Consider the following 15,091-nt stretch of genomic DNA (forward strand, 5'->3'; position numbering starts at 1 on the left):
GCTTCCCTACATTACCTTCAAAGAGTTCAATTGTTTTGGAGCTTAAATTTAGGTCTTTGAGCCATTTATATAACAGGTGATGTAAGGGTCTACCTTCAATCTTCTCCTTAATCTACTGATATTTAAAGTCCCTACTGATAACGCAGGAATTTCTTCTGCAATTTTGCTTTTTGTCTTTGTAAGTTTTATACATTTTTTGCTCCTCAATTCTTTCATTAATTGCTCAATTTATATTTATTTGATTTTTTTGTGTTGTACCATATTGAGTGCCTTCTCATTTCTATTTGGATATATTTTTTAATTCTTTTGCTTGTGGCTACCATAGCATTAAAATTTAATATCCTAAATATGTAACAATCATATTTAGTTTGATACCAACTTGACTTCAATAGCATACACATACATTTTCCCTATGTCTCTCCTTCACTCACCTCTTTTTATTAATATGTAGTGTTCTTCTTTGGCTCTTACGACATCTTTACAATTAAAGTATACTTTGCCTGATATCAGTATAGCTATTTCTGCTTTCTTTTGGTCACAGCTTGCACGAAATAACTTTTTCCATCTTTTCACTTTCAATCTATCTGTATCCTTGGGTCTCAGATGAGTCTCTTATAAGCAGCATATAGCTGGACCATCCGGTACTCTTCAATTCTGTGCTTTCCTCCAAACCTCCCTCTACGTTTTTTTTTTTTTAAAGAACTCCTTTTAATATTTCTTGTAGGGCTAGTATCTTGCTGACAAATTCTCTCAGCAGTTATTTTTCTGTGAAAATTTTAATGTCTCCCTCACTCCTGAAGGACAATTTGGTTGGATACAGAATTCTTCACTGTAAGTCTTTCTCTTTCAGGATCTTAAATAAATCACACCACCAACTTCTTGTCTCCATGGTACCTACTGAGTTGTGCAAACTCAGTCTTATGTGGTTTCCCCTGTATACAGTAGATCATTTTTTTCTCACCACTTTCAGGATTTTCTTTCTCTTCAACATTTGGTAGACTGACTAGTATGTGTACTGGAGTAGGCCTATTTGGATTTATTCTATTTGGGCTTCTTTGCTTTGCACATTTTTGTCTTTTATAAGGGTTGGGAAGTTTTCCCTCATTATCTCCTCAACTAATTTTCCTAGCCCTTTACTCTTCCCATCTCCTCTGGGACACTGACATTTGTGCACTTCATTTTGTTCGTCAATTCCCTGAGATCCAACTCAAATTTTTCAAATTTTTTTTCCCATCTGTTCGTTTGTACATTCAAAATCAATTCTTCTGTCCTCTAGTTTGCTTAAACTTTCCTTTGCCTCTTCAAATCTGTGCAGGTGTGCAGGTGCAGGGTTCAGTGCACAGGTGTGCCCATGCGAGGGGTGCAGTATTTAGGGACTGGAGCAAGAGATGTGTATGTGTGCAGGGCAGGAGGAACAGGGTGTGGGTGTTCCCATGTGCAGAGCTTGGGGGGTGTGCAAGGCCTGTGGGTAGTGGAGGGAGGGGACAGGGTAAGGGTGGCACATGCGTGGGGAGTGTGGGGCTGGGGTGGGGGTGAACACATGCATGGGGCAGGGTGGGTAGGGTGAGGATGCATGGGTCCCAGGAGGTGGTGGACGGGGGTTTAGCTCTGGTGTGGTGGGTAATAGGGGGGTCGGGGATCAGGGGGGCAGTGTGTGTGGGTGTGGTGCATTCAAAGAACACAGCTTGGCTTACTTCCCAGTCTCAGTCTCCTTGTCTGTGCACTCCTGAGGGACCCCGGCCTCCGTTTTGAAAGGGGCACCTTAGGCTCTTTGCACTAGCTGGATGATCTTCAGTTCTCTGTGTCTCAGTTCCTCAGCTTTTCAACCAGGGCTTCCGTATGTAGCGCAGAAGACCCTCTCTCAGGTCACTTGTACCCTGGAACCACTGTCCAGTCATTTTTCTGTCACTTTTCTAGCTGTTCCTTGGAACAGGAGATGAACCCAACCTATCCTATTCCACCATCTTCCTGGAAGACACCCTCACCTTTTCCTTTTTGTACATGGTACATCCAAAACCACAGATTTAATAATACTTTTATGCATTTGCTTTTTAGCAACTGTAGAGAATAAGACATGGAGTTACATACCAAAAATACGATACAATAATATTTGCATTTATAACTATCCAAATGGTTACCTTTACTAGAGGTTTTTATTTCTTTATGTCTAGTGTCCTTTCCTTTCAATTTGAAGAACTCTTTTTTAGCATTGCTTGGAGGGCAGGTTTAATGGTAAGGAACTCCCTCGGCTTTTGTTTATCTGGGAATATCTTACTCTCTCCCTTATTTTAGATAGAAAGTCTCATCAGATATAAAATTCTTAGTTGATATTTGTTTTCTTTCAGCTCTTTAAATATTTTAGCACACTATATTAATGCTTTAATGGTATCTGATGAGAAGCTGGCACTCTAATAGGGACTCCCTTGTATATAAAACATTGTTTTTCTCTTCCAGCTTTCAGAATTCTCTCCTTGTCCTCTGAATTTGATGATGTGACCAATATATTATGATGTTTATTTTTCTTCATGTTGATCCTGTTTGGGGTTCACTGGGCTTCTTGCATGTACATATTCCCATCTTTTGCTAAGTCTGAGAAGTTTTCTCTCATTATTATCTTTGAATACCCCTTCTGCCCCCTTCTCTCTGTCTTTGCCTCTGGGACTCCCATAATGCCTATACTCATAGCCGTGATGGTGTCCCAGAGGTCTGTTAGGCTATTTTCAGTTTATAATTCCTTTTTCTTTCTGCTCCTCACTCTGACTCATTTCAATCATCTACTCTTCAAGTTCTCTAATTCTTTCTTCTTCTAGTTTCATTCTGCTGTTGAAACCCTCCTGTGAATTCCTCATTTCAGTTATTGTGGTCTTCAACTCTTGTATTTCTATTTGGTTCCTTTTTATAATTTCTATCTCTTTCCTAAGATTCTCACATTGTTCATTCATTGTTTTCCTGATATTCTGTAGTTCTCTGTACTTTCCTTGTCTCCCTGACCATTTTTAATACAATTTTATTGATATATAGTCTCATACCATATAATCATCCAAAGGGCGTAATCGGTGGTTCACAGTGTCATCATACAGTTGTGCATTCAACACCACAATCAATTTCTGAACATTTTCATTATCCCAATAATAAAAGCAACAATAAAAGTAAAAATAAGAAAGAACACCCAGAACATTCCGTTCCCCTTAACCTCCCTATTATTCATTTATTTTTTGCCTTTATTTTCTTACTCAACTGTTGATACACTGGATAAAGGGAATGTCAGTCACAAGGTTTTCACAATCACACAGTCACAATGTAAAAGCTATATTATTGCACAATTGTTTTCAAGACAAAATTACTGGATTATAATTCAACAGTTCAGTTATTTTCTTCTAGCTATTCTAACCCACGAAAAACTAAAAAGGGATGTCTATAAAATGCATAAGAATAATCTCAAAATGACTTCTCAACTCTGTTTGAAGTCTTTCAGCCACTGAAACTTTGCTTCATTTTTCTTTCCCTTTTTGGTCAAGAAGGCATCCTCAGTCTCACAATGCCAGGGCCAGGCTTATTTCCGTGAAACATGTACCACATTGCCAAGGAGACTTACACCTCTGGGAGCCATGTCCCACATGAGGTGGAGGGCAGTGGGTTTACTTGTGGAGTTGGCTTAGAGATGCCACATTTGAGCAACAAAACAGATTCTTCTGGAGCATTTTTAAGATCTTTTTTTTTAGTCTTTGGTCAGTATGTCCACAGTCTTGTATTCTTCATTAGTGTTTTCTGGGTGTTTTAACATTTTTCTTTTGATGAGCCATCATTTCCTGTTTGTCTTGTAACTGTTTGTTGTACACTGTACATTTCAATATTTTAAAATGTTAATTCTGGGATTTATTCCCTGAGATGTCTGTTTCTTGATTTTATAACCAGCTAGTGATATGACAGGGATTTTCTTGAGGTCTAGCCATCCTATCAGGAAAGTCCACCCAAGATGAATGCAAAGTACAGCGTTCTCCCTGTTTTTTCTGGGACTATGGCTAGTTCCGGGCTTGTGCCTGTTAGATGTTCTAGAGTTTCTCTGTTTAAAGGTGTTTGAATGCCCTCTATTTCCCAGGAGACATCCTCTCCTTTTCCCCAGAATTTATAGCAGATAATCCTTTGCCCCAGGCTGTCTGCTTCAATAGTTTCTTACACTGCTTTTGTTGTCATGCCCAGCTGCTTTGGCCAGGACAGCAATTTCTGGGAGGGGGACATGATGGAAAGGGATTTCCTAAGTCAGTGTTTCCTAGTCAGAACAAGGCCAGGGACCCTAAGGGGCACAGACTGCCTTCAGAGGGGATCAAGAAGGGTACCAGGAGCTTCTTCTATGGATCCCCAAAGCTGTGCTTCCTTGAATTGCCTAGAAAATGCAGGCCTTGAGCTGTTCCCTGCAGCTCTGAGGAAGCACTGAATGTTTAAGTCTCCTTAGCTGCCTCTGTTTTAGGTGGGAGGGGCTATGGCTACCCTCCGAGCCAGGCCCCCATCCTGCAGTTATTGAAAAGCCATTATCAGTGATGGCCCTATCTACTCTTGATCTTGGGGAAGTGGATTTGCCCCTCCCTTTCTGTTACTAGTGAAACAGCCAGAAGTTATACATCACAGGCCTGTCGCAATAGTAGGGGATGGAGATTGGTAACACTGCAGGGAGAGAACAATTTCCCCCTTGTCTTTACCATAATTTACCAGCTTCTTTATCCTGCTCTTCCCTGGATGCTGTACAGTGTGCTAAAAACTCTGAAAACTCCAGAGTTTTCAAACAGTTGTTTCAGACAGTTCCTGCCTATTTAATAGTTGTTCTGGTGGAGAGAATTAATCCTGGAGCTTCCTACTCCACCATCTTTGCACAATCACTCTCCTGTAGGACCATTTTTTAAAAAGTCTTGTCTGATGTGTTCCAAGTTGTAGGATACTCTTTGTTGATGATTTCTGATACTTTAATCTTCTCCTGTGTAAAAGCCATTGCTTCTTCTTTCTTTGAATGTTTTGTAACCTTTGCTGAAATCTGGACATTTTGAAATTTTAGTATGTTATATCTGGAATTCAGACATTGAGCCATCTGTTACTTAAGTTTTATTCAGCTAGTGTTACTACAGAGATTTCCTTAAATGCTGGGAGCTAACAAAAGAAAAAAAAAGGAAAGGAAATAGTTTTCCCAGTCTTTGCAAATTTGCCTATGTAAACACTCGCCTTCAGAGCTTAGCCATACAAATGAATTTAGAGAACAGCTCAAGGCAGAAAAACAGCCTATCGTACTCTCCAGCATTTGCTGTACATGTATCTTGTCCTGGGTATGTGCATGTAGCCCAAGGAATTCCTCCTTTTCTATGGATACAAATATCTTCATTCTTCTAGGAAACAGCATTTCCTCATGGTCCGAGGTACTAAACTGTATACCCCACAGCTGTCACTCCTTTGCCTCAGGTACCCATGATTTGTCTGTTCTCCTACAGCATTCCATAAGAGGGCTCTGTGCAATTATGTACTGGGGCTCCCTTGGGTGAAAGCTTAGAGATAAAGGAAGGAAAAAATATACAGAACATTCACTCTTGAAGTGGTGATTCTTCAAATACTGATTTATCTCCCCAATATGGCTATTACTGCTTACTTTCAAAGAATACAAGCAGTTGCTTTTTCTATTCTGTCGAGTGTTATAGCTTCAATGAGTGATAGCCTAGTTGTGTACTACTCCATCTTGGCTAGTGTCATAAGTTCAGCTAGCTTTACCCAAAGCAATTTTTGAAGGCAACAAAGTGCTAATGGTACAGAATCCTAAGAGGGATATAAGATAAATTGAATTCTATGATATCCAATAAAGAATAGAGTAGGAAAAAAAAGCTGTTCTTAGGAAATTTGTCAGGGATAAGAAAAGTGAAAACGTAAGTTCAGAATGCAATAATACATAATAGACGACAAATAAAAACCACCATTAGGAAAAGTTTATTAAGAAATGGCCATAAAGAAGGGAATAGAGAGGATACAAAGGGTAGAATGCAGCTAAACTGGAAAATGAAATGGCTACTCAAACAACAGCTTCAATGGTTAACCTGAAGGAAGAGACATACTCAAGCAGAAAAGCACCTTAATTCCATAGAAACAAAAAAGTAACTAAAACCTAATGCAGGTAGGCCATGGTGGCTCAGCAGGCAGAGTTCTTGCCTGCCATGCCAGAGACCTGGGTTCGGTTCCCGGTGCCTGCCCATGCGGAAAAAAAAAAAAATGCATAAGGATAGAAGTGGATGGATTTATCTAAAAGAGAGGCAGAGGGAAAAAGGGCATGTAAACGTAAAATACAGAATAAAACATTAATACATTATATAATGCTCATGTAGTATTATATTTAATATATCTAATCAGATATACACCTATCTCTAAGCTTTCATATATACATAATTTTTTATTTTAAAATATGACAATAGAGACTATTTAAAAGAAACTAATGTATTCTTAAAACTTGGGCCCAACTAAGTGACATGATTCTATTCATGTTTTACCTCAACAATATATACTCTGCTGTTAAGTTTAATTGTTCATTTGGATCAACAACTTAGGGCAAGGATAACTTCCAAAGGAAAAAAAGAAAGAAAAAAGATAAAATTTTGGAACTTTAATTAGAGATATCAGTAAATTTCCAACCTGTGGAAAATACAGAGTTTTTAGGAAAATTCTCCAGTACTAAACAGAAAAGAAAAAAAAAAGGGGAAACTAGATATGCTGGAAACAATTTTCAAAAAACAAAACTTGTATCCGTGGTAAGCACTGGAAATAAGTTTTAAAGAAATCCTTAAGAAGTCAAAAATGAAGAAAAAACAGAAAATAAAGAACCCTCCAAAAACCATAAAATTGACCATACCAAGTAACAAAGCCTCAAAACATAGAAAGGAAAAATTGACATATCTATAAGAATAAATTGAAAAATCTATCCAAATAGAAACATAGTTTAAAATTTCTCAGTTATTGATAGATTAAGCCTCCAAAAATGTGAGTAACATTGAAAAACACAACCAACAATTAGAGAATATATAACCTCCTCAAGATGAAACCGTTATTAAAATTAATTATAATCTAGGCAATTAAAACAGTTAAAAAATTTCAAGGAATCTGTGATACTAATCAAATCCTCTGACCATAATGAAACTAATTTAGAAGTAAAAATGAATGTATAACTTTTAATAAGCTCTTCTTTTGTTAAACATTAAAAATAAACTTCTAAATAGCATTTATATCAAATAAGAATCATAACACAAAGTAGAAGTTACTTAGCAATGAATTACTAATGAAAACACTACCTATCCAAACTTGTAAATGTACCAAAGCAGTACTTGAAAATAAGATTGAAAATTAATTTGCTAAGTGTCCAACATAAACAGAACACAATCAAAGAAAACACAATGGAAGAAATCATAATGCCATAAGCATATATAAATTTAAAATGATCAAAAAAGCCCTAAATTAGATACCTAAAAGACTAATAAAATACTGTTTAAGAGAGAAGATAAAGGGAGCTAATTATCAAAATTAAGAATACAAAAGAGGACCAACTGGCTGGTATTTTTGTGGAAAATCATACCAGGTCATCATTTATGGAGTGACCGTTTTATTTTTTAACAGCACCCTGAATTAGATATGCCATACCTTTGGAGAAGAGGGGTACCAGCAATTGATAATGGAAGTGAGTTGCTTTTAACAATGTCATAAAGATACTAATGGGTGCCTTAAGGTTTGAACCCTTTAGGGGGCCTTAACTTTTCAAAGCTATTCAGTTGAATTTATTTGTTTTAAGCGTATCATATTAAAAACAAAAATTACAACTAACTAAATATAACAGAGAGTAAACTATTAAGAGAACATAGAAGAGATAAAATCACCAATTACAAGTATAGAAAAGATTCTATTCTATAATACAGAACATAGGAAAGAGAACAAAAGGAATTGACAATATCTTACAAAAATATAACTAACTCAAGAAAGAAAAATCTAGACAGGTCTATACTCATTAAAGAAAACAGAAAGTAGGTTAGAAGCTGAAACACACACATACACACAACTTGGTTCAGAGAGTTTTTCTGGCAACTTCTACCTAATATTAGATTCAAAGTTTATATATAATTCTCCCAAAGAATAAAAAAGATAAAATATCTCCAATTCATTTTATAAAGCTACTAAAATTGATAACAACCCTCCCCCACTAAACAAAACAAGTACAAAACACAAAAATCACAGAAAAAAATTCACTTATAAACACAGAACTAAAACTCCAAAACGTCAGCAAACAAAACCCAAAATCTGACAATGTATGTTAAAACAATACTTGAAACTCAAGTTACATTTAGCTTAAGCATATACATATACAGATGAAGGAATGAATGAATGAATATATATATATATAACAAGATTTTGAAGGTAAAGAGAAAAAGGTAGCCTGTCTAGGGACTTCAGAATCCAAGGAATGATAAAGCAATGAGTTGCCCGGGTTTTCTTTTTACCTCATATCTGAACTATGTGGTGAAAAAATGAGCAACCTGGAATGATCAGCTTTCCCTCTCCTCCTGAGTTTTCCAAATTATATTTGATGCTTGAAGCCAAAATTACTCTCTGGTACAGCTGATACAGTTCTAAATATACACAGAGGAAATTTAAAACAATTATAAAAGGGGCAGAGTAAAAGCCATAAAGGGAAGTAAGGTTCTAAATTTTACTCAAACTGTTAAAATATGATACCAGTAGGCCATGAAAAGCTATATATATATATATATATATATAATATAGCTTATATTTATATTATATATAAAATATATATAATGTAATATCTAGAACATATATAAATATATAAAACATAAATATATATAATGCAATATCTAGAAAAACCACTAAAAATTCTATACAAGAGATATTCAAATATACTGCAGATAAATAAAAATAAAATATTTTTTTAAATGTTCAAGTAACCCACAGAAAGGCAGGAAAAAGAGAAGCCTGAAAGAGAAGGAACAGAAAACAAAAAAATAAATTGGAAAGTCTACTGTATTTATCCATATTTTTGCTTACTGTGTCCTTCCTTTCCGATGTTCCAATGTTCCTTCCTTTATTGTTTCTTTTTTGCAATGAGAACTACATCTAGCTGTTTCTGGTTTTTTTAGGGTAGGTCTGCTGGAAACAAATTCTCTCAGTTTTCCTTCATTTGAGAATGTACTGATTTCCCCTTCAAGACAGAAAGGTAATTTTGTTGGACATAGGATTTGAGAATGACAGCTCTTTTTTTGCAGTACTTCAAAAATGTGCTACTTCCTTCTGGCCTCTGTGCTTATGATTAGAAATCTACTGTCATTCAAATTGTTTTGCCTCTATAGATAGGGTGCCATTTTTCACTGGCTGCTTTCAACAAACATTTTCTCTTTGTCTTTATTTCTCAAGTTTTAATTATGATGTATCTTGGTGCGAATTTCTTTGGGTTTATCCTTAAGGTGTGTTTAGTTTCTTGAATCTGTGTGTTTTGTCTCTTGCCAAACTTGGGAAATTTTCAGCCATTATTTCTTCAAGTATTTTTTCAGTCCTACCTTCTTTCTCCTCTCCTTCCAGGACTTTGATGATATGACTGTTATATCTTATAAGTCCCTAAGTCCCTGAGGCTCTGTTGGTTTTTTTCAACTCTACTTTCTCGCTGTCCCTTAGAAGGTGTACTTTCTGTTGTTCTGAATTCAGGTTCACTGATCCTTTTTTCTGTTCCTACCATTTTCCTGTTGGCCCATTCACTGAGCTTTTTATGTTGGTTAACATATTTTTCTTTTTAAAATCTCCATTTGGTTTTTCTCTCTACTATTTCTTTCTTTTTTTTCCATCTGTTTCAGCATGTTTGTAATTGTTTATTGAAGAATTTTTATAATAACTGTATTATCATCTTTGTAATTTTAACATCTCTGTCATTTCAATGTTGGCATCTATTCATTGTTTTTTGTCATTCGATTTGAGATCTTCCTGGTTCCTGGTATGACAATGATTTTCAATCGAAACATGGACATTTTAGGTATTATGAGACTCTGGATCTTATTTAAACTGTCCATTTTAACTTCCTTTCTGTGACATCACTCTGGCAGGGAAAGGGGAGTTGCTGTTTTGGTACTGCCAGGTAGATAGAGAAATCCAAGTCTCCACTGATACCCAAGTAGGAAGTCCTAGTTTACTGCTGGGCAGGGGTGGGAGCTCTGGCTTCCCATATGGCTTCAGTCCTGTTGGGGGTGGCTTACATATCACCGGGTGATGGTGAAAGACCTGACTCTCCACCCGACCTCTGATATCATGGCAATGGAGCGGGGAAGGGGTATGTCATTACTGCCTGGTGATGAATGAAGTCCAGGATGTCCATGTGGTCTCCACTGACATCAAGAGGAGGTAGAGGGGAAGGAAGGGGGCTCAAAACTACGTGGACTTCTCTACACCACTCCGATGGTAGTGTTAAGATATCTCCTTATAGCCATAACAGGGGTGGGAATCTAGGGTTATCATTTAGCCTTTTCTAGAATGGGTGAAGGTAGTGCCACAGTTTTTTTTTCAGTGGAGTTTGGCTAGTGTAGAGTGGTTTCTGCCTAAAAAGTTTTCCATCTTGCTAGGCTGTATCTTTCCTAGTCCTTTTGTTAGAGAGAAGAGTTCCTTCTAGGGAATTTTTTTCTGCACTCGGTGTTTTAGAATTCCTATGTATCTATCACCCACTCTGCAACCAAGGAAGTCATCACGGTTGTTCCTACGGTCCCATGATCCCTAGCCATCTTGCCTTCTCTCTCTAGTCCACTCTTTTATACTTGTTTCATCTATAATGTCAAGGGTTTTTAGTTATATTTAACAGGGGAAATAGGAAAAAGTACATCTGTTTCATGTTCTAGCAGAAGTCCTCCAAATTACATTTTTTATATTGACCTCATCCACCCCTTAAGAGGATGACACAAAAAATAATACTGCATTTATCCATACCAAATTTCAGCATGGACAACTGGTTTAGAGAACTTAAACATAATACAAGAAATAGTACAATTTGAAAAAAGGCTTGGGATTTTAATTGGCCTCAAGTTTCAATATGAACCAAAAGTGTGATGTGCGAATAAAAAAAATCAATGTAATCATGTTATGAATAATACAGAGTTCATTCTATCTGAAGCACTTTATTCAGTTATGAGAACCAGATTTTAGGAGCAGCATAAATACACCAGAGGTAAATCAAAAGAATAATTAAACCTGTGGTGGTTCCAGAAGATTGAAGAAACTAGGGATACCTTATCTTGGAAAGAGAAAAAGGGGAACTGAGGAGAAAGGGATATATAATAGTAAACTTCTAACATTTATTAGGCTTACATTTGGGAAAAAAGTAGCAAAATAGGGTCAAAGCATAGTATGCTCAGTTGACTTCCTATACAGAATTTCCTAACAATATGAACTGTACAAAAATGGGACATGCACCACTTTGTACTATCCTAAGTTCTCAGATAAGACAAAGACATGGTAGCAGATACACTGTTGAGCTGATTGTTTCAGTAGGAGGGAGACTAGAATAGCATAGTGATTTCACATCTGTGATCCTTGACGCTACCTGTAGCAGTGCTGTGGAGGTGCAGGGTGAGGGGTGAGTACTGCTGAGCAGGCAAAATGCCTGACCTTCCCTACCCTGCTTTCAACAGAGACATTAGACTTCTATACTCAGCTTCTGCTTTTATTATAAAAAGCTTCTGGCTTTTACTATGGGATGTGGGGGTATGGCAGAGAGAAGGATCATGCATAAAAATAAAGTTCAGAAATTACTGAACTGAGATCTCTTTTAACTCTAATATTCTACAATTAATTCCTAATTCTCAGCTATATTCTAGAAAAGTACTACCTAATCCTCAGCTGTATTCTAGAAAAGTACTACCTATTACTATTACCTTATTGAGGAATTACTGCAAAGACTAACGTGTGTGATTTTAAAAGGCTCCTTTGCTCCCATAATGTTGCTTTTATAATGAATTATGTAGACAACTGTCTCAGCTCTCCACTTAACCTGTTTTAGAATAGCTTGTACTTTGTCAAGACAGGATTTTAACTTTCCTTGTGTTTTTCAGTCAGGTATTATTTATAAAATTAAAACATATGATCACCACACAATATAGTAATCCTGAAAATATCTAAAAATACTCCCAAATCCTTTGCTTATTATTATTTTTTGACTGGCCAGGCACCAGAAATCGAACCTGGGTCTCCAGCATGGCAGGTGAGAACTCTGCCTGCTGAATCCCTTTGGCCCACCCCATATCCCTTGCTTTTACAATAACTTATTTTCTTATAAAAAATTAATATATTAATTGCAGAAAATTTAGAAAATATAGAACAGCAAAATAAGAAAATAAAAATAATTTGCATTGTTCCATAACTCTTTTTAAATGAAATTTATTTTTAAAAAGCAGTCAGTGACTTTATGAATGTTATTTTAAATTGCAAAGAGCTGACTGAATTCAGATTTTTCTTTCATGTAATTAAATTCAATCTTTTGCTATAGGCCCACAGAAGTGCTCAACTAATTATAAATATTTAGAGTAGAAGAACTTGGATGCTTTCGGCATCTAAAAGTACAGAATGGAACTAACCTTCAGCCTGAATGTGATTCTTAAAAGTTGTATTACCAAAACAGATTACTGCTTAGAAACCATACCATTATAAGTGAAAACATCTCATGATCAAGTTTTCTTTAAGAAGACTAGATAATGGAATTAATGTGATTTAAGTTTTTGTCACTAAAATGCATACTACATAATATTTTTATCAACAACATTTTACAGATATATATATATAATTAATTTTAAAAAGTTAACTTCAGAGGGAACACAGTTCCCATCTTCTACTTTAAATGCCTCATTTTAAAAGACATATATTTCAGGCATAATATACTAACTGATTTATTTTACGGAAACCAAAGTCAGTACCTACTTATATACTCCTTTTTAACCTACTTACTGAAAATACATTTTCAAAGATTTGAGTTTAGGAAGTAGAGGCTAACCCAACAAACAATGCCTGGAATGCTTATTTGTAAACTGACTAAAATACCATCTAGTGACCTTTGTGGAATGGGCTACCATTCAATTTAAGCTCGTACTAATTGCTTATTCAAAGTGACTCTGCTCCTCTTATGCTGCAATTAATACACTCAATATTTTTCATTCACACTGGATTAAAGATGCTACATGGCTCCTTTCTACATCACACCAGACTGTGTGCTTTCTAAAATTCTAAGCTTATGACAAAAAGATTTGTTGGGAGAATAAATAAAACATTAATGCTGTTACCTTTTAGCCGATGACTTAGAATCTGTTCCAAAATAGCTGCAAAATTGTTAAATTCAGGAGAAGAATCATCAATTGTCTCAAAGCAGGACCGATCAATCAGGGTCTTCACAGAAAATCTATAGACAAAAGAAATTATTGTTGCTTTCAGAAAGGATTTATTCATTCATCGAAGTAAGTAAAATGGGAGAAAAGCAATATTGTGGAGTATTAGAGAAATATTTTTTAGAATAAAATGAGAGTTCTTCAACTTCACTATGTAAATAGAGAATTCAACTAAACTTTTTCACAGAATTAACCAGCTTTTAGCATCTATTCACCAAATTAAAACTTACGAATAGCTCCCTGTCCTCATAGTCACTAAAAATAAAAATCGAAGTATGACCTAAATTAACTCCAAAATATTCAAAAGTTATAACACTACTTGTAAGAAAAGTGAACTTCAAACCCAAATGTCTTAAGAATTTTTGAGCACAAAACAGAATAAAATAAGATCCGAGCATTCATGAAGTGCAGATATAAGCTTTAATGAACTATATATAGGAAAACTTGCAAATCTGTAAAGTGTGCTATATGTTAGTATCACATATATATATGTTCTTTGTCCCTACTCCTGATTTCCAAAAACTTAATACATTTTGTAAGATTCAGTTCAAATGCCATTTCTTTACTGAAGAATTATCCTACAGCTCTAAGGAGAACTACTTTCTTCTTGAGCATATTTCGTAGCACAAATTATCATTTTGTTCCATCTCTCTTAAGAGACAATTATAATTTATCTTACTATTATTCTTGGTGTTGTCACCTCAGTCTCATTAAAATATAAATTGCTCCAGGGCAGAAACATGTCTTCCGTCTGTCTGTTATTTTTCTCAGTACCTCAGACAATGTACTTGACAATGTACCTTGAGCACAATATTCAATAGACACTTGCTGATTTATTTGTAAGCTCTATTTTGAAAGAAAGGCAAAGAAACATTTAAATGCCAGTATCATAGGAAGACAAACAAAAATTATGATTTTTAACACAAGTATAGAATCATGTAACCATCCTCAAAATCAGGATATAGAACAATTCTGTCATCCCAAACACCCCCTATGTGCTATCCCTTTACAGTCACACCTTATAAAGAATACAAGATAGTAAGAGCCAAACAAAGATAATATCAGTAACGAATGAAGTGAAATGGATAACCAGAGACCTGTAACACAATTTGAAATAAACGGCATAAGGGAGAAGAAGTAGAGACTATTAGGTTTTAAGCTTGATGGTTATGATATTCAATCAGAACAGAAAATACAGGAGATAAGAATAAAAGGAAAGATTAAAAATTTTGCTTATGTGTTATATCTATTAATATTTTAATATTTATCATATTCGATATTCTTAATATGTCAATACTACCCAAAGTGATCCACGGATTCAATGCAGTCCTTATAAAAATGCCAGCAGCCTGAATCACTGTATCAGGATTTCTTCTAGTCTCAAGTATTTTGGAGCAGCTAAAGGAAAAATCTGAGATGGTGGAATGGTCGCCCATGATAAACTCTGGGATCTGTTCTTTAACCAGTTGTTGAAGTGTTCTTTAAAAAATTACTGCTTTTTTTCTTTCTTTCTTTGTATATATGTTATATTTTACAATTAAAAAAAAACATTTTAAAAAAATGCCCGCAGTTTTTTCTGCAGAAACAGAGAAGCCAGTCCTCAAATTCATACAGAATCAACAAGGGGCCACAAATATTCAAAACATCTTGAAAAAGAACAG

The 15,091-nt window shown here is 35.5% G+C and overlaps 2 protein-coding genes across 6 annotated transcripts in view; one reads left to right on the forward strand and one right to left on the reverse strand.

The window, feature by feature from the left end:
* The window catches only part of RUNDC3B (RUN domain containing 3B), a 247,086-nt gene that overhangs the window by 202,709 nt on the left and 29,286 nt on the right, over positions 1–15,091 (reverse strand). For all 4 annotated transcript variants that reach the window (XR_013170772.1, XM_077148924.1, XM_077148861.1 and 1 more), the window contains exon 2: positions 13,329–13,444. Coding sequence is in view for 3 of the 4 variants with exons in the window: in XM_077148924.1 (XP_077005039.1) it covers positions 13,329–13,444 (116 nt within the window). In the remaining variant the exon portion in view is untranslated. The remainder of the gene's footprint in view (positions 1–13,328; positions 13,445–15,091) is intronic.
* ABCB1 (ATP binding cassette subfamily B member 1) overlaps positions 1–15,091 on the forward strand; it is a 261,471-nt gene that overhangs the window by 36,215 nt on the left and 210,165 nt on the right. The window lies entirely within an intron of this gene.

Source organism: Tamandua tetradactyla, chromosome 1 (genome assembly GCF_023851605.1).
Source record: "Tamandua tetradactyla isolate mTamTet1 chromosome 1, mTamTet1.pri, whole genome shotgun sequence".
NCBI classification, from domain to species: domain Eukaryota; kingdom Metazoa; phylum Chordata; class Mammalia; order Pilosa; family Myrmecophagidae; genus Tamandua; species Tamandua tetradactyla.